This window comes from Hemiscyllium ocellatum, chromosome 1 (assembly GCF_020745735.1).
Source record: "Hemiscyllium ocellatum isolate sHemOce1 chromosome 1, sHemOce1.pat.X.cur, whole genome shotgun sequence".
Taxonomy (NCBI): Eukaryota; Metazoa; Chordata; class Chondrichthyes; order Orectolobiformes; family Hemiscylliidae; genus Hemiscyllium; species Hemiscyllium ocellatum.
In genome coordinates, this window is record NC_083401.1 from 9,963,287 (window position 1) to 9,990,013 (window position 26,727).

The 26,727-nt window shown below is 47.8% G+C and overlaps 1 protein-coding gene across 2 annotated transcripts in view; it reads right to left on the reverse strand.

Annotated features, from left to right (window-relative positions):
• Nucleotides 1–26,727, reverse strand: part of LOC132822324 (V-type proton ATPase subunit B-like) — a 97,213-nt gene that overhangs the window by 41,150 nt on the left and 29,336 nt on the right. For both annotated transcript variants that reach the window (XM_060835694.1, XM_060835601.1), the window contains exons 3-6: nt 24,831–24,929; nt 23,316–23,409; nt 17,595–17,672; nt 14,236–14,375 (exon numbers count right to left, since the gene is read on the reverse strand). In XM_060835694.1, the coding sequence (XP_060691677.1) occupies nt 14,236–14,375; nt 17,595–17,672; nt 23,316–23,409; nt 24,831–24,929 (411 nt within the window). The remainder of the gene's footprint in view (nt 1–14,235; nt 14,376–17,594; nt 17,673–23,315; nt 23,410–24,830; nt 24,930–26,727) is intronic.

A 26,727-nucleotide genomic window follows, 5' to 3' on the forward strand; every position in this document is an offset into this window, starting at 1 on the left:
TGGCGTAGAACCCGGAACGTACTGACAGCCTTCCTGAAACCAATCCTCCTCTTGACTTTGGCCCGACCTAATGATTAATGGTCGAGGACACACCACTATAAAGTCTCCACAGAAGAGGAGAAAGTGAGGACTGCAGATGCTGGAGATCACAGTCAAAAGGTGTGGTGCTGGAGAAACACAGGCAGCATCCGAGGAGCAGGAGAATCGACGTTTTGAGCATCAGGTCTTCATCAGGAATTATTTCACAAAAACAAATGCCCTGCTCAAATATTTTGATTTAGTGCTACGCTGAACTGAATGTCTAATTTACTGATGCTTGCAACATTCCTCATTTTTACTGATTCCCTGTCCCGATTCTCACATTTAGATATGCTCTGCTCCAATTCTCTAATTAATGGCACTGCGACCAATGTAATGGTACTGTGCACCATACCCATACTAATTCTTCCAATTACTGATGCCCATATACCAATTCTCCCATTGACAGATGCCCAGCCCAATTCTCCCATTTACTGGCCCATGCCTCAATTCATTAATTCAGTTCCACTGGGCACCAGTTCTCCCATTTAGTATTTCCCGCCAACAATTCGGCCATTTCGTGGTCCAGAGTTCTCCAATTTTGGAGTGCCCTGCATCTAATCTTCAACATCCAATCCTGCACAAAGTCTACCTTCAGAGGGAAACTGCAAGGGAACACATTTTGTGACACACATCTTCCACGTAACACTGCCCTGTTCAATTGTTTTTCATTTAGTGGTGCCCTGCATAGAATCTCCAAATTTGTGCTCCTGAGCAACATTTGCCCGGTTTTCTCCCATTTACATGTGCTTTGCTCCAATTATCCACGTTGTAAGCACACTGCACCAATTCTCTCGATTACTGATGCCTCAGCCCAATTCTCCCATCGAGGTATAACCGACGTGAATTCTCCCATTTAGTGTTACACTGCCCCAATTCCCCCATTTAGTGCTACACTGCCCCAATTCCCCCATTTAGTGCTGCACTGCCCCAATTCTCCCATTTAGTACTACACTGCCCCAATTCCCCCATTTAGTACTACACTGCCCCCATTCCCCCATTTAGTGCTACACTGCCCCAATTCCCCCATTTAGTACTACACTGCCCCAATTCCCCCATTTAGTACTACACTGCCCCCATTCCCCCATTTAGTGCTACACTGCCCCAATTCCCCCATTTAGTGCTGCACTGCCCCAATTCTCCCATTTAGTACTACACTGCACCAATTCCCCCATTTAGTACTACACTGCCCCCATTCCCCCATTTAGTGCTACACTGCCCCAATTCCCCCATTTAGTACTACACTGACCCAATTCCCCCATTTAGTGCTACACTGCCCCAATTCTCCCATTTAGTACTACACTGCCCCAATTCCCCCATTTAGTACTACATTGACCCAATTCCCCCATTTAGTGCTACACTGACCCAATTCCCCCATTTAGTGCTACACTGCCCCATCCCCCCATTTAGTACTACACTGTCCCCATTCCCCCATTTAGTGCTACACTGTCCCCACTCCCCCATTTAGTACTACACTGCCCCCATTCCCCCATTTAGTGCTACACTGTCCCCATTCCCCCATTTAGTACTACACTGCCCCCATTCCCCCATTTAGTACTACACTGCCCCAATTCACCCATTTAGTGCTACACTGTCCCAATTCCCCCATTTAGTGCTACACTGCCCCAATTCCCCCATTTAGTGCTGCACTGCCCCAATTCTCCCATTTAGTGCTACACTGCCCCAATTCCCCCATTTAGTACTACACTGTCCCCATTCCCCCATTTAGTACTACACTGTCCAAATTCTCCCATTTAGTGCTACACTGTCCCAATTCCCCCATTTAGTACTACACTGCCCCAATTCCCCCATTTAGTGCTACACTGTCCCAATTCCCCCATTTAGTACTACACTGCTCCAATTCCCCCATTTAGTGCTACACTGTCCCCATTCCCCCATTTAGTACTACACTGTTCCAATTCCCCCATTTACTACTGCACTGTCCCAATTCTCCCATTTAGTGCTACACTGTCCCAATTCCCCCATTTAGTACTACATTGCTCCAATTCCCCCATTTAGTGCTACACTGTCCCCATTCCCCCATTTAGTACTACACTGTCCCAATTCCCCCATTTAGTGCTACACTGTCCCAATTCCCCCATTTAGTACTACACTGCTCCAATTCCCCCATTTAGTACTACACTGCCCCAATTCCCCCATTTAGTGCTACACTGTCCCAATTCTCCCATTTAGTGCTACACTGTCCCAATTCCCCATTTAGTACTACACTGCCCCAATTCCCCCATTTAGTGCTACACTGTCCCAATTCTCCCATTTAGTGCTACACTGCCCCAATTCCCCCATTTAGTACTACACTGCCCCAATTCCCCCATTTAGTGCTACACTGTCCCAATTCTCCCATTTAGTGCTACACTGTCCCAATTCCCCCATTTAGTACTACACTGCCCCAATTCCCCCATTTAGTGCTACACTGTCCCAATTCTCCCATTTAGTACTACACTGCTCCAATTCCCCCATTTAGTACTACACTGCCCCAATTCCCCCATTTAGTGCTACACTGTCCCAATTCTCCCATTTAGTGCTACACTGCCCCCATTCCCCCATTTAGTACTACACTGCCCCCATTCCCCCATTTAGTACTACACTGCTCCAATTCCCCCATTTAGTGCTACACTGTCCCAATTCTCCCATTTAGTGCTACACTGCCCCCATTCCCCCATTTAGTGTTACACTGTCCCAATTCTCCCATTTAGTGCTACACTGTCCCAATTCCCCCATTTAGTACTACACTGCCCCCATTCCCCCATTTAGTACTACACTGTCCCAATTCTCCCATTTAGTGCTACACTGTCCCAATTCCCCCATTTAGTACTACACTGCCCCCATTCCCCCATTTAGTACTACACTGTCCCAATTCTCCCATTTAGTACTACACTGCCCCCATTCCCCCATTTAGTCCTACACTGTCCCAATTTTCCCATTTAGTACTACACTGCCCCAATTCCCCCATTTAGTACTACACTGCCCCCATTCCCCCATTTAGTGCTACACTGCCCCAATTCTCCCATTTAGTGCTACACTGCTCCAATTCCCCCATTTAGTGCTACACTGCCCCAATTCCCCCATTTAGTACTACACTGTCCCCATTCCCCCATTTAGTACTACACTGTCCCAATTCTCCCATTTAGTGCTACACTGTCCCAATTCCCCCATTTAGTACTACACTGTCCCAATTCCCCATTTAGTACTACACTGCCCCAATTCCCCCATTTAGTGCTACACTGTCCCAATTCCCCCATTTAGTACTACACTGCTCCAATTCCCCCATTTAGTGCTACACTGTCCCAATTCCCCCATTTAGTACTACACTGTCCCAATTCTCCCATTTAGTGCTACACTGTCCCAATTCCCCCATTTAGTACTACACTGCTCCAATTCCCCCATTTAGTACTACACTGTCCCAATTCCCCCATTTAGTACTACACTGCTCCAATTCCCCCATTTAGTGCTACACTGTCCCAATTCTCCCATTTAGTGCTACACTGTCCCAATTCCCCCATTTAGTACTACACTGCTCCAATTCCCCCATTTAGTACTACACTGCCCCAATTTCCCCATTTAGTGCTACACTGTCCCAATTCTCCCATTTAGTGCTACACTGCCCCCATTCCCCCATTTAGTGTTACACTGTCCCAATTCTCCCATTTAGTGCTACACTGTCCCAATTCCCTCATTTAGTACTACACTGCCCCCATTCCCCCATTTAGTACTACACTGTCCCAATTCTCCCATTTAGTGCTACACTGTCCCAATTCCCCCATTTAGTACTACACTGCGCCCATTCCCCCATTTAGTACTACACTGCTCCAATTCCCCCATTTAGTACTACACTGTCCCAATTCTCCCATTTAGTACTACACTGCCCCAATTCCCCCATTTAGTACTACACTGCCCCCATTCCCCCATTTAGTACTACACTGTCCCAATTCCCCCATTTAGTGCTACATTGTCCCAATTCCCCTATTTAGTGCTACACTGTCCCAATTCTCCCATTTAGTGCTACACTGCTCCAATTCCCCCATTTAGTGCTACACTGCCCCAATTCCCCCATTTAGTACTACACTGTCCCCATTCCCCCATTTAGTACTACACTGTCCCAATTCTCCCATTTAGTGCTACACTGTCCCAATTCCCCCATTTAGTACTACACTGTCCCAATTCCCCCATTTACTACTACACTGCCCCAATTCCCCCATTTAGTGCCACACTGTCCCAATTCCCCCATTTAGTACTACACTGCTCCAATTCCCCCATTTAGTGCTACACTGTCCCAATTCCCCCATTTAGTACTACACTGTCCCAATTCTCCCATTTAGTGCTACACTGTCCCAATTCCCCCATTTAGTACTACACTGCTCCAATTCCCCCATTTAGTACTACACTGTCCCAATTCTCCCATTTAGTGCTACACTGTCCCAATTCCCCCATTTAGTACTACACTGCCCCAATTCCCCCATTTAGTACTACACTGCCCCAATTCCCCCATTTAGTGCTACACTGTCCCAATTCTCCCATTTAGTGCTACACTGCCCCCATTCCCCCATTTAGTGTTACACTGTCCCAATTCTCCCATTTAGTGCTACACTGTCCCAATTCCCTCATTTAGTACTACACTGCCCCCATTCCCCCATTTAGTACTACACTGTCCCAATTCTCCCATTTAGTGCTACACTGTCCCAATTCCCCCATTTAGTACTACACTGCCCCCATTCCCCCATTTAGTACTACACTGCTCCAATTCCCCCATTTAGTACTACACTGCCCCCATTCCCCCATTTAGTACTACACTGTCCCAATTCTCCCATTTAGTACTACACTGCCCCAATTCCCCCATTTAGTACTACACTGCCCCCATTCCCCCATTTAGTACTACACTGTCCCAATTCCCCCATTTAGTGCTACACTGCCCCCATTTCCCCATTTAGTACTACACTGTCCCAATTCCCCCATTTAGTACTACACTGCCCCAATTCCCCCATTTAGTACTACACTGCCCCCATTCCCCCATTTAGTACTACACTGTCCTAATTCCCCCATTTAGTACTACACTGCTCCAATTCCCCCATTTAGTACTACACTGCCCCCATTGCCCCATTTAGTACTCTCCCAATTCTCCCATTATCTGAAATATTGAGGCACTGTTAGATGTTCGGAACTGTTGGAATGCATCTCTGTGAGAGGGTAAATATAGTGACTGTGTTATTAAAGGACATTTGGAACTGAGGGATTGTCACATGTCTTCGTGGTGAGTACTAGAGTATTGCTGCTCTGTGAGAGGATCTGAACTGAAAGAGTGCGTCATTGTCAGACAGTCAATCCTGAGGGAGTGCATCATTGTAATCAGGTCAGAATTGCAGGAATGTATTATTGTCAAAATATCAATCCCAACGCTGTGCCTTGTAATGCAGGAGCCTGAACTTTGGGCATTTTGCAATTATTAGTGGGTCAGTATTGGAATATTGCAGACCTATCAGAGGGTCTGTCCTGAGAGAGTGCCTCATTGTCATTGGGCCCATTCTGAGGCAGTGCCTCACTGCATGGGGTCAGAGTTGTGGGTGGGCCACACATTTCGAGGATCAATACTGATAGTGGAATGCATGAGGAAGCCCTCAAAATTGAATCTCTGACGGTGCTACAGTACCTCAGTATGGATCCCTTTATCATTTCTGACCCCATTAGTGTGAGGCACTACCTCAGAACAGATTCTCTGACAATGAGGCAGACTCTTAGAAAGGAACCTCTGACAATAAGGCACTCCCTCAGTATTGAGACTCTGATTATGAGGCAGTAGCTGATAGCTAGAGGTTCAGTCCTGAGGGAGTGCCTTGTTGTCAGAGAGTCAGGCCTGAGGGAGGGCCTCATTGTTAGAGGGTCAGTCCTAATGGAGTACCTCACTAAAGCGACAAAGTTAAAAATCACACATCACCAGGTGAGAGGTCGCATGGTGGCTCAGTGGTTAGCACTGCTACCTCACAGTCCCGGGTTCGATTCCAGCCTCGGGCGACTGTCTGTGTGGAGTTTGCACATTCTCCCCGTGTCTGCGTGGGTTTCCTCCCATAGTCCAAAGATGTGCAAATCAAGTGAATCAGCCATGCTAAACTGTCCATTGTGCTCCGTGCATTAGTCAGGGGGAAATGGGTCTGGGTGGGTTACTGTTTGGAGGGTCGGTGTGGACTTGTTGGGCTGAAGGGCCTGTTTCCACACTGCAGGGAATCTGATCTAATAGTTCAACAGGTTTATTTGGAGGCACTAGCTTTCAGAGCATTGCTTCTTCTTCAGGTGGTTGTGAAGCAGGGCTATAAGACACAGAATTTTGCATATTGTGAGGCACACCCTCATATTGAATTGAGGGTGTGCCTCACAACTAGATGGGCAGTACTAGGGTATTGTAGCTCTGTCAAGGTCAGTACTGGAGGACTGCCTCATTGTCAGAGGGTCAGTTCTGAGGGAGGGCCTCATTGTCAGATGGTCAATACCGAAGCAATGCTTCATTGTTAGAGTGTCAGATATGAGGCACTGCACCTTTGCCACAGGGTCAGTCCTGAGGCAGTACCTTGCTGTCAGAGGGTCTCAACTCTGGGAAGGTATTATTGCCAGAGGGTTAGAACTGAGGAAGTGCCTCGTTGTCAGAGGGTCAGACTTGAAATGGTGTTAAAGAATTAGAAAGGCAGTACTGAGGTATTTGCAGCTCTGTCGGAGGGTCAGATTGATGGAGTGACCTCTGACAATGAGGCACTGCCTCTGAACTGAGGCCCAAGACCTCCATGTCCTCAGCAGAGTGGGAGGGGGAGTTGAAATGTTGGGCCACGGGGCGGTGTGGTTGATTGGTGCGGGTTTCCCGGAGATGTTCCCTAAAACGCTCTGCGAGTAGTTTTTTTGTCTGCCCAATGTAGAGGAGACCACATCGGGAGCAACGGATACAATAAATGACATTGGTGGATGTGCAGGTGAAACTTTGATGGATGTGGAAGGCTCCTTTGGGGCCTTCGATGGAGATGAGGGAGGAGGTGTGGGCACAGGTTTTACAATTCTTGCGGTGGCAGGGGAAGGTGCTGGGATGGGAGGGTGGGCTGGTGGGGGTGTGGACCTGACCAGTAATGGAGGGAGCAGTCATTACAGAAAGCGGATAGGGGCAGGGAGGGAAATATACCCCTGGTGGTGGGGTCCGTTTGTAGGTGGCAGAAATGGTGGAGGATGATGCAATGTATGCAGAGGTTGGTGGGGTGGAAGGTGAGGACTGGGGGTGGGGGGGTGGTGGTGTTCTGTACTTGTTGCGGTTGGAGGGATGGAGTTCAAGGGCGGAGGTGCTGGAAGGCATCTTTAACCACATGGAAGGGGAAATTTTGGTCTTTAAAGAAGGAGGCCATCTGGTGTGTTCTATGGTGGAACTGGTCCTCCCAGGAGCAGATGCGATGGAGCCAGAAGCAAGAGCAATAAGGGATAGCATTTTTGCAGGAGGTTGGGTGGGAGGAGGTGTAATCCAGGTAGCTGTGGGGGTTGGTGGGTTTGTAAAAAATGCCAGTGTTGAGTCAGTCATCATTGATGGAATGGAGATGGAGAAGTCCAGGAAGGGGAGGGAGGTGTCAGAGATGGTCCAGGTAACTTTAAGGTCAGGGTGGAATGTGTTGGTGAAGTTGATGAACCGTTCAACCTCCTCGCGGGAGCACGAGGTGGCACCGATGCAGTCATCAATGTAGCGGAGGAAGAGGTGGGGAGCGGTCCCGGTGTAACAGCGGAAAATGGATTGTTCCATGTAGCCAACAAAGAGACAGGCATAGCCGGGGCCAATACATGTGCCCATGGCTACCCCTTTTGTCTGGAGGAAGTGGGAGGATTCGAAGGAGAAATTGTTAAGGGTGAGGACCAGTTCGGCCAAACAAATGAGAGTGTCGGTGGAAGGGTACTGTTGGGGACGTCTGGAGAGGAAAAAACCGAGGGCTTGGAGGCCCTGGTCATGGCAGATGGAGGTGTATATTCACTGGATGTCTATGGTGAAGATGAGGCGCTGGGGGCCGGGGAAACGGAATCTTGGAGGAGATGGAGGGCATGGGTAGTGTCCCGAATATGCCAATGAGGCAGTCCTCTTGTGCTAACCTAATAATTGTTCAGCACCCTCTCAATTCTGACCCTGTTAGAATGAGACACTGCCTCAGTATTCATAGAATCCCAGTGTGGAAGTAGGCCATGAGGCCCAAAAAAGTCCACACCGACCCTTTGAAGAGTAATCCACCCAGACTGACTCTCCAGAATTGAGGTACTCTCTCAGTTCTGACCCTCTGACAGTATAGCACTCCCTTAATATTGACCCTCTGAGAGTGCAGTTCACCCTGAGTACTGACTTTCTGACAGTACAGCACTCACTCAGATTTAGTGAGCTGTTTATGTGTGGCAGAATACTTGATCATTGGTATCAGAGTAACCCACAACGTATTCATGTTTTTCTCTTTAAGAACTATTGGCTAAAAGCACTTTCTTCCCAAAGCTAATGTTTGAGATAGAAATCATGTGTGCTTTCACTTTTCTTGGTATGCATGCATTATTTAGAGGGACAAATGTCTATATTTCATTTTACAACCTGCATATGTTAATCAGGAATAGGTGTGCTTTTGTGCATTTATTAAAGATAGATCATTTTATTAAAAATAAAAATAAACGGGCGTCAATTTAAGACTGAGATGCGGCAGAATTTCTTCTCTCGGAGGGTTGTGAGTCTTTGGAACTCCTTGTCACAGAGAGAGCTGTGGGGGGGCAGAATCCTTACCTATGTTTAGGCTAGATAGATTCTTCATCAGTAAACAATCAAGGGTTTTAGGGCAGGAATGTGGACATTAGGAGTGTTGGATAAGCCATCATCCTATTGAATCGTGGGGCAGGATCAAGGGGCCAAAAGGCCTGTTCTTGTTCCTATTAGGTATAGGCTTAAATATACAATTGGTCACATTAGGAACTGGGTAGAACATTTAACTTCGTGTTGAGACGAGAGAGAGAGAGATAGAGTCAGCACACTCTTCCCATCTGAGTTATACCAATATGTGTTCTTACCTTTCCTAAATAAGGGCAGGAGCTGGGACAGATATGATGGACCGAATGGCCTCCTTCTGACCTGCATGATTCTATGATTCTAGTGTCATCTGCTCTTCATCACTGCCAGAGCACGCACACCCAGTTGCCACGATGTATAATATTGGGATGTAGTAACGGTGTGATTACATTCAGAATCCACAAGCCTGGTCTAATTATCTGAAAGCTCACAGGAAATCAAGGCAGAAGCAATCCATTAAGAGGGTTAACCAGCTCTACATCATTAAAGACCCTTCCTACCCCCTGGTTATACTCTCTTCCAACTCTTCTGTCAGACAGATGATACTGAAGCTTAATCACACAAACTAACAGATTCAAGAACAGCTGCTATTAAAATTCTGAAAGAAACTCTCAAATTTTAAATTTTAATGTTGATCTCACTCTTTGTACATCTTCTCTATCCATAACATTGCATTATTCGCTCTTTTCTACCACCCTAATACACTTTGTATGGTATGATCTACCTGTACTGCACACAAAACAAAACTTTTCACTGTAACCAGGTACAAATGACAATAATAAATCAAATCAAATCAAAAATCAATAAATTCATAGCTGATTTGACTGTCAATTTAATTTCATTTTCTTGCCTTCAGTTCTCCTGGACTCCCATGCCAATCACAAATCTATCCAACACAGCCTTAAATATATTCCGTTGCTCATCCAGAGAAGGTATTCCTTCTCAAATCCATCTCAAAGGGGAGGCCCTCATTTTTAAACTGTGCTCCAAGTTCTGAATTGGATGAGAATTCCATGCATTTTCTCAGGGTTTACTCTGCCCCCCATCCCTCCAGGATCTTACATGCTTCAGTAAGACCACCTCTCTCACTTCCAAACTTCAATAAATAAAAGGACCAACCAATAGGAGGGCAATCTGTTGATCCATTAGACGATTAATCTGGAGACTCAGGTAATGTTCTGGAGAAGATCAACATTCCTGATGAAGAGCTTATGCCCGAAACGTCGATTCTCCTGCTCCTCGGATGCTGCCTGACCTGCTGTGCTTTTCCAGCACCACTCTCTCCACTCTGATCAACAGCATCTGCAATCCCCACTTTCTCCTAATGTTCTGGAGACCTTGGTTCAAATCATTGGTGGAAATTGAATTCAACAAAAACCTGAAACTCAGATGCTAACAGCAATGAAACAATTGTCAAGGAAAAAATCCATCTGGTTCGTTAATGTCTTAGAGAAGGAATCTGCCATCATTACCTGGTCTGGTCTCCACTTCCACAGCAATGACCCCTTCAAAGAAATTGTCTTCTGTTGTTCAATGTTTGATTATTTATGCCACTAATTTTTAAAAATTTGTTCATGGGATGAGGGCATTGCTGGCATTTATTGCCCATCCCTAATTACCCAGAGGGAACCTCATTGCTGTGGGTCTGGAGTCACATGCAGGCCTGACCAGGTAAGGATGGCCGTTTCCTTCCTAAAGGACAGGCAGTGAACCAGATCGGTTTTCCGACAATCAGCAACGGATTCAGGGTCATCATTCGACCCTTAATTCGAGATTTCTTTTTGATTGAATTCAAATTCTACCACCTATCATGGTCAGATTCAAACCCTGGTCTCCAGAACGTCACCTGAGACTCTGGATTAACACTCCCAATAAACATGCGTCAAAATATATTTTACAAAGAAATTGATAATCCCTTAGATATTAAAGGCATCAGGGAGTAAGGAGAGAAAGGGAGAATATGGTGCTGAGATAAAGGATCAGCCATGATCATATGGAATGGCAGAGCAGGATCGATGGGCCGAATGGCCTACTTCTGCTCTGAGCATCTATTTTTAGCTGTTCCCAGTGTTACAAATGGGCTAGACTGAGGAAGGCCTTCAGAGAAGCAGATAGGTCGTTTACGACAGGCTGTAGTTGGATGCTTATTAATAATGAGCCTAAAATCTCCTTCCCAACATTTCTTACCTGAATTGGAATTGCTTGAATGCGCTGGTGGGATTTGAACCCCTGTCTATGCAGTGTGATTCTGGGCCTCTGTTTTATTGTGGGACAGCCCCTGGGAGAATCACAGAACTGTTGTGCCACAGAATGAGTTCATTCAGCACATCATGTCTGCACTAGTGTGATACTCTAGTCCCAATCTCTCACCATTTTACTCATATGCCCACATGCCATTACTACACTCATGACCAACCTCTTGAATGCCTCAATTGACCCTGCCTCCATCTCATTTCCTGACAAAACATTTCATACCCTAAGTGCTCTATTGTCTTAGAGTCATGGAGTCACAAAGTCATACAACACGGAAACAGGCTTTTCAGCCCAACCCATCCATGCTGACCGGATATCCCAATCTGAGCTAATCTCATTGGTCAGCACTTTGCCCATTTCCCTCTAAATCCTTCCTATCCATATGACTTTTAAATGTTGTAATTGTAACGGCCTCCACTACTTCCTTTCGCAGCTCATTCTACACACGCACCACCCTCTGTGTGAAAAGGTTACCCCATAGGTTCCTTTTATATCTTTCTCCTCTCACCCTAAGCCTTTGCCCTCTATTTTGGACTACCCACCCCACCCCAGGGAAAAGACCTTGTCTATTTATCCTATCAATGCCCCTCATGATTTTATAAACCTCAATAAAATCACCCTTCAGCCTTTGATGCTCCAGGGAAAACAGTCCCAGCCTTTTCAGCTTCTCCCCATAGCTCTAATTCTCCAAACCCGGCAACATCCTTGTAAACTTTTCTGAACCCTTTCAAGTTTAACAGCATCTTTCCTATAGCAGGGAGACCAGAACTGAACACAGTATTCCAATAGTACAGCTGCAACATGACCTCCCAACTCCTACACTCAATGTTCTGACCAATGAAAGCAATCATACCAAACATCTTCCTCACTACCCTTCTACCTGTGACTCCACCTTCAAGGAACTACGCACCTGCTTCCTCAGGTGTCTTTGTTCAGCAACACTCCCTAGGGCCCGACCACTAACTGATACGTCTAAAATGCAACACCTCACATTTATCTAGACTAAAGTCCATCTGCCAGTCTTCAACCCATTGGCCCATCTGATCAAGATCCCTTTGTACTCTGAAATAATCTTCTTCACTGTATATTAAGCCACCTATTTTGATGTTACCTGCAAACTTACTAACTATACCTCCTACATTTACATCCAAAACATTTATATAAATGACAAACAAAAGTGGACCCAGCACTGATTGTTATGGCACACCACTGGTCACAGGCCTCCAGTCTGAAAAGCAACATTCCACTGTCTCCTATTTTTGAGCCAATTTTACATTCAGTTGATTAGCCTCTGGAAATTTCTAGAAGAGGAGGTAAATCTCAGCAAAGTGCTCCTACGTCACTCTCTCTGTTCAGAGTGAGAGAAACAGTCCTCTCTGCCTATTGGTTCCTGACTGAGGTTTGTCTCTCACATGGGATTCTTATTCCAGCTCATTCCCTCAACATCTCCTGGTATTCCTTGCTCTCCCTTGTGTCTTTGTCCAGTTATTGTTCTGATTCACATTAACCCATTCCTGTGGTGGTCAGGCCCATATTCTGCCCACTCTCTGACTGAAGGCCTTTCGCCTCAACACTCCGGCGGTCGTCATGGTGACGCTAATATTGACAGCTCCAGGTGGAAACACCTTCTCCACATCCAGCCCCCTTGAAAATCAAACCCTTTCACAATTATAAAGGCTGCTGTCAGGAATCGTACAGTACAACAGAGAGCCTGAGGCCTATTCAGGCTGTGCTGCCACTTATAATGCCTCCATTACTCCCACTTCCCTGGACTAGGCCCATAGCCTTGAGGACTTCCTCTTCAGCCTTTTCATTCAGATCCCGGCCTGGTCAGTCTCTGCTGCACGCGATAACGAAGCTCCCAACTCTGGTTCCAATCTGATTCTCTCCTCCCACCCCTCCCTATGATCCCCCCAGGGTCTGTCCCCATCCTGTTGCTGAGCTGAGGGCTGTGCCGCACATTGAGTATGTGTATTATCCTCAACACTGACTCTGCCGTTCAGATACTCTGCTGGTGACACAGCCTCCCTCACTCCCTCACAGCCTCCCTCATTCCCTCACACCCTCCCTCACTCCCTCACACCCTCCCTCACTCCCTCACACCCTCCCTCGCTCCCTCCCTCGCTCTCTCCCTCACTTCCTCCCAGCCTTGCCCCCTACCTCACTCCCTATTTCTCTCATTCCCTTCCTTCCTTCCACCCTCACTCTCTACCTCGATTCCTCCCTCCCTCACCCTCCCTCCCTTCCTCACTCCCTTCTCTCCTTGCCTTGCTCCTGCGTTCCCTCTCTCCCTCCCTCCTTCACTCCCTCTCTCACTCTCTTTCTCTCTCCCCCATTCCCTCCATGACTCCCTCCCTCGGCCTGCAGCCTAACCTTTCTGAATGCGCTAACGCTCTCAGATCTGCATGAGTGGAGGACATGTTCGTTGTGTGGGCCGGCTGGAGGTGTTGACCGCGGTGGCTAATGGCACTTCCAAACTCTAACAGCTTCTCCCCGTCTACTCTGTCCAGCCCACTCGGGATTCTGAAAACCTCCACCGGATCTACCTCTCAGCCTACTCCTCTCCAGGGAGGACTGTCCCAACTTCCTCAATCTATGCTCATCCCTGGAACCATTCTTGTAATCCGCTTCTGCACTCTCTCTGCCCAATGTGTACGCCTCTGTCTTGTAATGTGATGCTCGCGACTGTACACAATAATCCAGCTGAGTTCTAACAAGTTAGGGTGAGAGGGGGAAAGATATAAAAGAGACCTCAGGGGCAACATTTTCACGCAGAGGGTGGTACGTGTATGGAATGAGCTGGCAGAGGAGGTGGTGGAGGCTGGTACAATTACAACATTTAAAAGGCATCTGAATGGGTAGATGAATAGGAAGGGTTTGGGGGGATATGAGCCAGTGCTGGCAGGTGGGTTAGGATAGCTGGCTGGCATGGACAAATTGGACCAAAGAGTCTGTTTCCGTGCTGTACATCTCTATGACTTCAAGTGTCTTGCACACGCCTGTCATCACCTGCATGCTCCTGAATCCTGTGTACCTGTTAATAAAAACGCAGCAAGCGTTACCTCATTGTGCGGGAGTCCGGCTGCTGAGAAAATGGGAATCTTCTGACCTCGGGCGATACTGTTCATCACATCAATCGGCGATATCCCAGTCTGAATCATTTCTTCAGGGTAAATCCGAGACTGTGGGTTTATCGGTTGGCCTGGGAATCACAAAATGACAAACAAACTCGGGGAAGGGGCGAGACATGAAGAATGCAAAGTGAATCTGTAGTTGTTTCTCTCTAATCGTTGTGACTCCTGGCCCATAGTAACGGTGCTCAATCTGAAAGGCATCCAGCTCAAGGCCAGTTAGAGACAGGAAGCAAACACTGGCCTAGCTAGCAATGCCCATAAGAGAATTTGTAAAACAAAGACAGAAATTGCTGGAGAAACTCACTGCTACCTCACAGCGTCAGGGACCCAGGTTCAATTCCAGTCTTGGGTGACTGTCTGTGTGGAGTTTGCACATTCTCCCCGTGTCTGTGTGGGTTTCCTCTGGGTGCTCCAGTTTCCTCCTACCTGCGGGTCAGGTGGATTGGCCATGCTAAATTGCCCACTATGTTCAGGGATGTATAAGTTAGGTGCATCAGTCAGGGGTGAATGTAGGGGAGTGGGTCTGGGTGGGTTACTCTTCGGAGATCGTGTAGGCCGAAGGGCCTGTTTCCACACTGTTGGGATTCTTCTAAGGTCTGGTAGCCTCTGTCTAGAGAGAGAAACAGAGTCAATGTTTCAAGTCCAGTGTGACCCTTCTTTGGAACAGTTTAAAGACAGGATTCACTCTCCCCTCTTGTAGGGTATAATTGTGGAATAGATCTAAAATGTTCTTTAGTTTGTCATTTATATAAATGATTTGAATGAGAATATAGAATGCACTGTTAGTAAGTTTGCCAACGGTGGCATAGTAGATAGTGAAGAAGATTTTATAAGATTACAAAAGAATCTTGGTGAAATGGGTCAATGAGAAATGGCAGATGGAATTCAATCTGGATAAATGTGAGGTATTGCATTTTGGTACAACAAACAAGGGTAGGGCTTGTACCATGAATGGATGGGCCTTGGGTAGTGTTGTAGAACATAGAGACATAAGGGTGCAGGTACATAATTCTTTGAATAAAAAATGAGGTCTGCAGATGCTGGAGATCAGAGCTGAAAATGTGTTGCTGGTTAAAGCACAGCAGGTCAGGCAGCATCCAAGGAACAGGAAATTTGACGTTTTGGGCCGGAGCCCTTCATCAGGAATGAGGGGAGGGTGCCAGGCAAGCTAAGATAAAAGGTAGGGAGGAGGGACTTGGGGGAGGGGCGATGGAGATGTTATAGGTGGAAGGAGGTCAAAGTGAGGATGATAGGCCGGAATGGGGTGGGGGCGGAGAGGTCAGGAAGAAGATTGCAGGTTAGGAGGGCGGTGCTGAGTTCAAGGGAATCGACTGAGACAAGGTGGGGGGAGGGGAAATGAGGAAACTGGAGAAATCTGAGTTCATCCCTTGTGGTTGGAGGGTTCCCAGGCGGAAGATGAGGCGCTCTTCCTCCAACCGTCGTGTTGTTATGGTCTGGCGATGGAGGAGTCCAAGGACCTGCATGTCCTCAGTGAAGTGGGAGGGGGAGTTAAAGTGTTGAGCCACGGGGTGGTTGGGTTGGTTGGTCCGGGTGTCCCAGAGGTGTTCCCTGAAGCGTTCCGCAAGTAGGCGGCCCGTCTCCCCAATATAGAGGAGGCCACATCGGGTGCAGCGGATGCAATAGATGATGTGTGTGGAGGTACAGGTGAACTTGTGGCGGATATGGAAGGATCCCTTGGGGCCTTGGAGAGAAGTAAGGGAGGAGGTGTGGGCACAAGCTTTACATTTCCTGTGGTTGCAGGGGAAGGTGCCAGGAGTGGAGGTTGGGTTGGTGGGGGGTGTGGACCTGACGAGGGAGTCACGAAGGGAGAGGTCTTTGCGGAACGCTGATAGGGGAGGGGAGGGAAATATATCCCTGGTGGTGGGGTCCGTTTGGAGTTGGCGGAAATGACGGCAGATGATACGCTGTATACGGAGGTTGGTGGGGTGGTAGGTGAGAACCAGTGGGGTTCTGTCTTGGTGGCGGTTGGAGGGGCGGGGCTCAAGGGCGGAGGAGCGGGAAGTGGAGGAGATGCGGTGGAGGGCATCGTCGATCACGTCTGTGGGGAATCTGCGGTCCTTGAAGAATTCTTTGAAGTCTGTGTCACATATAGATAGGGTGGTTAAAAGGGATTTAACTCGCTTGCCTTCATTGCTCAGTCCATTGAGTGTAAGAGTTGGGACGTTATGTTGAGGTTGTATAGGGACATTAGTGAGGCCTATTCTGGAATACCATGTCCCGTTCTGGTCACCCAGTTATAGAAGAGGTTTACCAGGATGTTGCTGGGTATGGAAGGTTTGAGTTATAAAGCAAGGCTGGATAGGCTGGGACCTTCTACACTGGGGTGTAGGAGGATGAGAGGCGACCTGATAGAAGTTTATAAAATCATGAGGGGTATAAGCAGGGTTAGTGGTAGTTGCCTGTTCCTTGGGATGGGGGATTTCAAGACTCGGTGATTCATTGTTATTGGGAGAGGAGAGGGATTTAAAAAAGACATGAGGGGCAATTTTTTTACACAGAATGTGTAAATGACTGTGTGTGGAATGAACTTCCTGAGGAAGTGGTGGGTGTGGGTTCAGTTACAGCATTTAAAAGACATTTGGAGAAGTACATGAGCAGGAAAGGTTTGGAGGGATATGGGGCAGGAGCAGGCAGGTGGGACTAGTTTAGTTTGGGGATATAGTCGACATGGACTGGTTGGACTGAGGGGTCTGTTCCGTGCTGTATGACTCTATTACAGATGTGATCTTTCTCGAATGAAGAACTGAGAGATCGTCTAACCTGCTATCGTTCCCATTTCTCACTCCCCTTTACAGAACCAGGCCCTGTCCCGTCTCAGTCACCTTTTCTCTGCTCAAAGGCAGAATGGGAGGGGATTTCTCACCATTGTTCACCCTTCCTCTCTCCAGCTGCTCTGCTATTTGTTTCTGAGACCACTTCAATACCTGCCAGAGGATTAGCACCCACTCTACCAACCTTGGTCAGTGCTTATCATTCAAATCAGAACAGCATGGCTTCAATCCCCACTCCGGCTGAACTTATTATCATGACGATCACATCTTCCTGATGTTTTCCCATTGCCTGAGCCTCAGGTTAAAACATCTTCAATCATCTGTATGGACTGGACCTGAAACGTTAACTCTGCTTTCCCTCCACAGAGACGACCAGACCTGCTGAGTTTCTGCCAATAGTTGCTGTTTTTGTTTCCAATCGGCTCTCTCTGTCTGTACAGTCAGGCGGCAGCTTTAACCTTGTGGTGTTACGGAGTGTAGAATGTTGATACTCACCATTTATATCGAGGAAGTCCTCTGCCACTACAGCAGGTCCCTTATCGATCGGCTTTCCCGATCCATTAAACACCCGACCTAGGGATAGCAACAAGAACAAGGCTCTCAAAGACACGACAACAAGAGGTGAAGGATCATGATACTTTTGGGCTGGTGCGGTGGCTCAGTGGTTAGCACTGCTGCCTCCCAGCGCCTGGGGCCTGGGTTTGATTCCAGCCTCAGGTGACTGTCGGTGTGGAGTTTGCACATTCTCCCCGTGTCTGCGTGGGTTTCCTCCCATGGTCCAAAGATGCACAGGTCAGGTGAGTTGGCTGTGCAAAATAGTCAATAGTGTTAGGTGCATTAGTCAGAGGGAAATGGATCTGGGTGGGTTATTCTTTGGAGATTTGGTGTGGACTTGTTGGGCCGAAGGGCCTGTTTCCACACTATAAGGAATTAATCCAACTGGACTGAATCTCCCCTTGTTTTGGCCAACTCTGAGTGAGCTGAGTATTTTTGGAAGGAGTCCTCAATGTGAGACTCTTATTCTCTTGCTCTATCTTTCCAAATTGGCCTCATTACCTACCCACCCACTCCTCACTTCTGATAGCAATCTCCCAAGCGGATATCCCAGAATTCACCGGCATCCCTGGTACCCCGGCCAGTCTCGGTCTCAGTGCAAGGCTCAAGCCTGGTGTGATATTAGCCCCCTCCCGGGGCCAGTGCAGTCCCGGTTTCTGGGGTCATACCCAGTTCTGTAAGAAGAAAGTCAATGTCCATTTCCCCCCAGCATGAGTGCTAACACCCTCCCTCCGCTACCTCATACTCACTGTATCACTGCTCCTATACCCACCTCCCATTGAGGGTCATGTTCTTCCACTCTCTCTATCGCCTTCCACATCGTCCCTCACTCACCCTGTCCACCATGTCTTTGCCAACTAACACCAATTACACTAACTACACCAACTCCATTCCTGATGAAGGGCTTTTGCCTGAAATGTTGATTCCCCTGCTCCTCGGATGCTGCCTAACCTGCTGTGCTTCCCCAGTGCCACACTACACTAATCCCATCTCCCTGCGCTTGGTCCATTGCCTACTACGCCCTGCCATTTTCAACCTCCCATCATCCTCTCAGGCAACACACTCCATAGTCAAGGTTTGTGCGAAGATTTGTAGCTCGGGTGCACGTTGTTGTGGTTCTGTTCGCCGAGCTGGAAGTTTTTGTTGCAAACGTTTCGTCCCCTGGCTAGGTGACATCATCAGTGCTCTGGAGCCTCCTGCGAAGCGCTTCTTTGATGGTTCTTCCGGTATTTATAGTGGTCTGTCCTTGCCGCTTCCGGGTGTCAGTTTCAGCTGTCCGCTGTAGTGGTTGGTATATTGGGTCCAGGTTGATGTGTTTGTTGAAGGAGTTTGTGGATGAATGCCATGCCTCTAGGAATTCCCTGGCTGTTCTCTGTCTGGCTTGCCCTATGATAGTAGTGTTTTCCCAGTCGAATTCATGTTGCTTGTTGTCTGCGTGTGTGGCTACTAGGGATAGCTGGTCGTGTCGTTTCATGGCTAGTTGATGTTCATGTATGCGGATTGTTAGCTGTCTTCCTGTTTGTCCTATATAGTGTTTTGTGCAGTCCTTGCATGGTATTTTGTAAACTACATTAGTTTTGCTCATGTTGGGTATTGGGTCCTTTGTTCTAGTGAGTTGTTGTCTGAGCGTGGCTGTTGGTTTGTGTGCCGTTATGAGTCCTAAGGGTCGCAGTAGTCTGGCTGTCAGATCTGAAACGCTCCTGACGTATGGTAGTGTGGCTAGTCCTTTTGGTTGTGGCATGTCCTCGTTCCGTGGTCTATCTCTTAGGCATCTGTTGATGAAGTTGCGTGGGTATCCGTTTTTGGCGAATACCTTGTACAGGTGTTCCTCTTCTTCTTTTTGCAGTTCTGGTGTACTGCAGTGTGTTGTGGCTCTTTTGAATAGTGTCCTGATGCAGCTTCGTTTGTGTGTGTTGGGGTGGTTACTTTCATAGTTTAGGACTTGATCTGTGTGTGTTGTTTTCCTGTGTACCCTTGTGGTGAATTCTCCGTTCGGTGTTCTCTGTACTATCACGTCTAGGAATGGGAGTTGGCTATCCTTTTCTTCTTCTCTCGTGAATCAGATTCCTGTGAGTGTGGCGTTGATGATCCGGTGTGTTTTTTCTATTTCCGTGTTTTTGATGATTACAAACGTGTCATTGACATATCTGACCCAGAGTTTGGGTTGAATTTGTGGTATGGCTGTTTGTTCTAACCTTTGCATAACTGCCTCTGGTATGAGTCCCGAGATTGGTGATCCCATGGGTGTTCCGTTGATTTGTTCGTATATCTGATTGTTGAATGTAAAGTGTGTAGTGAGGCACAAGTCCAGTAGTTTAAGTATGCCGTCTTTTTGATAGGTTCTGCCTCCTGTTTTCTGTTCTGTATGTCCAGTAGGTTGGCTATTGTTTCTCTGGCTAGGGTTTTGTCAATTGAGGTGAACAGTGCCGTCACGTCGAATGAGATCATGGTTTCTTCTTTGTCTATGTGTGTATTCCTGATGGCGTCCAAGAATTCCTGTGTTGATTGTATGGAGTGTTTGGATCCGCTGACCAGGTGTTTCAGTTTCTGTTGTAGTTCTTTGGCCAGTTTGTATGATGGTGTCCCTGGTAGTGATACTATGGGTCTGAGTGGGATGTCTGGTTTGTGTACTTTGGGTAGTCCGTAGAATCTGGGGGTGTTGTTGCTTTCAGGTTTCATTCTTTGTAGGTCAGCTTTGGTTATCTGTCCTTTTTTTTGTAGATTCCTTAGTGTGTTATTTATTCTATTGGTGAGTTGTGGTGTGGGGTCAGATTCCTTCATTTGGTAGGTGCTGGTATCTGCGAGTAGTTGTTGTGCTTTTTTGATGTAATCTGATTTATCTAGGATGACCGTCATTCTGCCTTTATCTGCTGGTAGTATGATTATGTTCTTATCATTTCTTAGTGCTTTCAGTGCTTCCCTCTTCTTGGTGTTGAGGTTATGTGTTTGTCTTTTTCTTATCATCATGGGTACGACCGTTTGAGGACTTGTGCCTCACTGTTTAAGGACTTGTGCCTCACTACACACTTTACATTCAACAACCAGATATACGAACAAATCAATGGAACACCCATGGGATCACCAATCTCGGGACTCATAGCAGAGGCAGTTATGCAAAGGTTAGAACAAACAGCCATACCACAAATTCAACCCAAACTCTGGGTCAGATATGTCAATGACACGTTTGTAATCATCAAAAACACGGAAATAGAAAATACACACCGGATCATCAACGCCACACTCACAGGAATCCGATTCATGAGAGAAGAGGAAAAGGATAGCCAACTCCCATTCCTAGACGTGATAGTACAGGGAACACCGAACGGAGAATTCACCACAAGGGTACACAGGAAAACAACACACACAGACCAAGTCCTAAACTATGAAAGTAACCACCCCAACATACACAAACGAAGCTGCATCAGGACACTATTCAAAAGAGCTACAACACACTGCAGTACACCAGAACTGCAAAAAGAAGAAGAGGAACACCTATACAAGGTATTCGCCAAAAACGGATACCCGCGCAACTTTATCAACAGATGCCTAAGAGATAGACCACGGAACGAGGACATGCCACAACCAAAAGGACTAGCCACACTACCATACATCAGGAGCGTCTCAGAACTGACAGCCAGACTACTGTGACCCTTAGGACTCATAACGGCACACAAACCAACAGCCACACTCAGACAACAACTCACTAGAACAAAGGACCCGATACCCAACATGAGCAAAACTAATGTAGTTTACAAAATACCATGCAAGGACTGCACAAAACACTATATAGGACAAACAGGAAGACAGCTAACAATCCGCATACATGAACATCAACTAGCCACGAAACGACACGACCAGCTATCCCTAGTAGCCACACACGCAGACAACAAGCAACATGAATTCGACTGGGACAACACTACTATCATAGGGCAAGCCAGACAGAGAACAGCCAGGGAATTCCTAGAGGCATGGCATTCATCCACAAACTCCATCAACAGACACATCGACCTGGACCCAATATACCAACCACTACAGCGGACAGCTGAAACTGACACCCGGAAGCGGCAAGGACAGACCACTATAAATACCGGAAGAAACATCAAAGAAGCGCTTCGCAGGAGGCTCCAGAGCACTGATGATGTCGCCTAGCCAGGGGACGAAACGTTTGCAACAAAAACTTCCAGCTCGGCGAACAGAACCACAACACTCCATATTTCTACCATCCCCCTAAGTGAAAAAACATTCTTCCCCAGATCTCCTCCAAACCACTTACTCCCACCTTAAACTCATACCCTCTGGTCTCAGGCACATCTCCCAGGGGGGAAAAGATTGTCATGATCGACTCTAAGTAATTTTATATCTCTCAATCAGATTCCCCGCTCAGCCTCCTCTGCCCCAGGGAAAAAAAAACCCAGCCTATCCAATCTCTCCTCATCATGAGACTTTCCAGCCCAGGCCACATCCTGGATGTGATGTTAGACGGCACCTTCCACACACAAATGGTGGGAGAGCTTTGGAGCTCTCTCCCACACAGGGTGGTGGATGCTGGATCAGTTATTCAGTTTAAATCTGAGAAATATTTTTGTTTTTGTTGAGTAAAGGGAAACGGGCCCAAGGTAGGTATTTGGATTTAGGCCACAGGTCAGCTATGGTCTCATTGAATGATGGAACAGACTCAATCGCAAGAATGGCCTACTCTTGTTCCGATGTCCCATTGGAGAGATAGGCTTTAAGGAATGAGCTGGGATGTTACAGTGTGTGCAGAGACGGGTGAGGTAGAAACTGTAAGTCTTCATGGTTTAACATATGAGTGTTTGAGGGCTCTGGGTCTACACTTGATGGAGGTTAGAAGGATGCAGGTGGTTTCTAATTGAAACTTACAGAATACTGAATGGCCTGGACAGAGTGGATGTTGGGAAGATGTTTCCATTGGTTGGGGAGACTAGAACCCAAAGGCACAGCCTTAGAATATAGGGAAGACCCTTTAGAACAGAGATAAGGAGAAACTTCTTCAGCCAGAGAGTGGTGAATCTGTGGAATTCACTGCCACAGAAGGCTGTGGAGGCCAGGTCATTGAGTTTATTTAAGGCTGAGATAGGTCGGTTCTTGAATATCAAGGGAGTCAAGGGTTATAGAACATAGAATAATGCAGTGCAGAACAGGCCCTTTGGCCCTCAATGTTGCGCCGACTTGTGAACTAATCTAAACTCATCCCATTCTGGATCAGTGGTGCTGGAAGAGCACAGCAGTTCAGGCAGCATCCAAAGTGCAGCAAAATCGACATTTCAAGCAAAAGCCCTTCCTCAGGAAAGGCTGCACTTTGGATGCTGCCTGAACTGCTGTGCTCTTCCAGCACCACTGATCCAGAATCTGGTTTCCAGCAGCATCTGCAGTCATTGTTTTTAGCTTTTAAACTCATCCCATCACTATCCCATCATCATTCACATGCCTATGGGGAGAAAGCAGGAGAATGGGGTTGAGGAACTTATCAGTCATGATTGAATGGTGAAGCAGATGGGCTGAATGGCCTAATTTCTGCCCCCCCACCCCCCGTCTTATGGTCTTACATTAGGCCAGTAAAAGACTATTTGTTGGAACAGCTTGAGGTTTAGCCTGAGATTGGCTGGACATGCAAACACACAGCCAAAACAATCCCCTCACCCAGCATATCCTCCGACACTGGGGCACGCAGGATGTCTCCGGTGAATTCACAGGCTGTCAGTTTGGCGTCGATGCCTGACGTTCCTTCAAATACCTGCAGAACAAAATATAAATCACTGCGCTGTCTCCCTGGAGCATAGCAGCCTGCTCGACACTGGGACCGCAAAGCTGCAGTTAGAGTGAAAGCAAGAAAAATGGACAGAACAAGTCAGTCAACTGCAGCAGTCTGACAGACCGAGGGAAGACAAAATCTCAGGCCCTCACCCAGCCAACAACAACAACTTGCATTCGTGTAGCCACCTTTGGAGCATTTACATGTTCTGAGGTCCTTCACAGGAAAATTAACAGTCAGTGTTAGGCTCTGAGGGGGTTGAGAGCAGGTGATTGAAAGTTTGGGTCAAAGGGTAAAGTTTTAAAGGAAATGGGGATATAAAGAGCCAAAAAAAGGGACATCACAGGAGCAGGCCCTTCGGCCCTCCAAGCCTGCACTGGCACACTTTGCCCTTCTGTACTAAAACTGTCCACACTTACAGCAGAGAGAGGGGGAGAGAGGGGGAGAGAGAGAGAGAGAGAGAGAGAGAGAGAGAGTGTGTGTGTGTGAGAGAGAGAGAGAGAGAGAGAGAGAGAGAGAGTGTGTGTGTGAGAGAGAGAGAGAGAGTGAGAGTGAGAGAGGAAAAAGCAGAGAATTTTAACGAGGAAAGTCAAGAGGTTTGGGCCTCAGGTAGGTGGAGGTATGGAGCAATTAAACTGGGGATGTTGAAGATGTCAGGATGAGAGGAACATGGGGACCATGGAATGATGTTGAGATGGAGGAGATCAGACAGATTGTGAAGGCTTTGAAAGTGGGGGTTGCATAATGCCAGTACAGGAGGACAGGTGACGTGAGGTAGGAGAGAGGCAATAGAGTTTTCGATCTTTCTGAGTGGTGCAGGGTGAGAATGCCGGCAGTATTGAGTTAGAATCAAGACCGCAAACTAACAAAGGTTTGGGTGAACGTTTGAGCAGGAGCTGTGCTGGGGCAAGTCTAGAGAAGAACGAAGTTAATGAGTTGGTGGCTCAGTGGTTAGCATTGTTGCCTCATAGCACTAGGGGCCTGGGTTCAATTTCAGCCCTGGGCAACTGTCTGTGTGAAATATGTACATTCTCTGCGTAGATTTCCTCTGGGTACTCCAGTTTCCCCCCACAATCCAAAGATGTGCAGGTTAGGAAGGATTGACAATGCTAAATTGGCTGTAGTGTCCAGGAAGGTGCAGGCTAGTTGGGTTACCCATGGGAAAATCTGGATTATGGGGAGGAGTGGGTCGGGCGCTATACGAGTGGGAGGCTCAGTGTGTATTCGATGGGATGAATGGCCTGTAGGGATTCTGCAGTAATTGATTTGGAGAATGGCAGGGTGTGCCGTTGGAAACTCAACTCAGAGTGTGCGAGCAAATAGTCAGAATCTCAGCAGTTTGTTCAAGGTCCTGCCCCAGTGGCACTCTGACTCAATGGTACCTGATGAATGGCTGAAACTACCTGAACCACTGCCTTGGATCCGACCACCTCCAACACCTGGCCACTGCGCTCACTGCGATCCGGCAGGGTGAAGTTCACAATCTCCGCGTATTTCGGGAACTGCAAGAAAGGAAGTAAACCCAAAGATCGGAACAAACACGAAACAAGAAGCTGTCGGCCTAGGCACGGCCAGGCAAGTGCCAGCAACGCCTTCAGGTTGTGAACAGAGACTGTGGGAGGTCAAGGCACTGGGCAAGCTGGAGGGTTAGTAATCAGCAGCTCCCTGTCCCCACTGCAGCCGCAGGGACCTACATCAAACTGCTCACCAAAGACACACAGGTACCTGCTTCTGTCTCTAACCCTGTGTTAACCCTGTCCTGGGATGGTGTAGAGGGAGCTTTACTCTGTATCTAACCCCATGCTGTCCCTGTCCTGGGAGTGTTCGATGGGGAGAGTGTAGAGGGAGCTTTACTCTGTATCTAACCCCATGCTGTCCCTGTCCTGGGAGTGTTTGATGGGGACAGAGTAGTGGAAGCTTTACTCTGTATCTAACCCCATGCTGTCCCTGTCCTGGGAGTGTTTGATGGGGACAGAGTAGAGGAAGTTTTACTCTGTCTCTAACCCCGTGCTGTCCCTGTCCTGGGCATGTTTGATGGGGACAGTGTAGAGAGAGCTTTACCCTGTCTCTAACCCCGTGCTGTCCCTGTCCTGGGAGTGTTTGATAGGGACAGTGTAGAGGGAGCTTTACCCTGTATCTAACCCCGTGCTGTCCCTGTCCTGGGAGTGTTTGATGGGGACAGTGTAGAGGGAGCTTTACTCTGTATCTAACCCCGTGCTGTCTCTGTCCTGGGAGTGTTTGATGGGGACAGTGTAGAGAGAGCTTTACTCCGTATCTAACCCCGTGCTGTCCCTGTCCTGGGAGTGTTTGATGGGGACAGTGTAGAGGGAGCTTTACCCTGTATCTAACCCCGTGCTGTCCCTGTCCTGGGAGTGTTTGATGGGGACAGTGTAGAGAGAGCTTTACTCCGTATCTAACCCCGTGCTGTCCCTGTCCTGGGAGTGTTTGATGGGGACAGTGTAGAGGGAGCGTTACTCGGTATCTAACCCCGTGCTGTCCCTGTCCTGGGAGTGTTTGATAGGGACAGTGTAGAGGGAGCGTTACTCAGTATCTAACCCCGTGCTGTCCCTGCCCTGGGAGTGTTTGATGGGGACAGTGTAGAGGGAGCTTTACTCTGTATCTAACCCCGTGCTGTCCCTGTCTTGGGAGTGTTTGATGGGGACAGTGTAGAGGGAGCGTTACTCGGTATCTAACCCCGTGCTGTCCCTGTCCTGGGAGTGTTTGATGGGGACAGTGTAGAAGGAGCTTTACTCTGTATCTAACCCCGTGCTGTCCCTGTCCTAGGAGTGTTTGATGGGGACAGTGTAGAGGGAGCGTTACTCGGTATCTAACCCCGTGCTGTCCCTGCCCTGGGAGTGTTTGATGGGGACAGTGTAGAGGGAGCGTTACTCGGTATCTAACCCCGTGCTGTCCCTGCCCTGGGAGTGTTTGATGGGGACAGAGTAGAAGGAGCATTACTCTGTATCTAACCCTGTGCTGTCCCTGCCCTGGGAGTGTAGTGTATATTTGCTCTCCGTTAGACAGCAATGGAACTGAAGTCCATTCCTTTGCAGGCGAAGGCTGCACCTGTGTTTGTGAGGCCCCCCCTTTGGCGATTTGCCGCCGCCCAGTTGGTTGGGCGTGCTGATAAATTGGGAGTGACATCGCTGACACAGGGGGCGGGAATGACCTCTCTGAGCCTGCCTCATGCCTCATTACCCCCGACGCCTCTTGATGAGGAAGTGATGTCGTTGACAGCCCGTTAATGAATGAGCTGCCCAGTGAAAGGGAACAATGGGAGTTCAGCGCTTCGGCTAACGT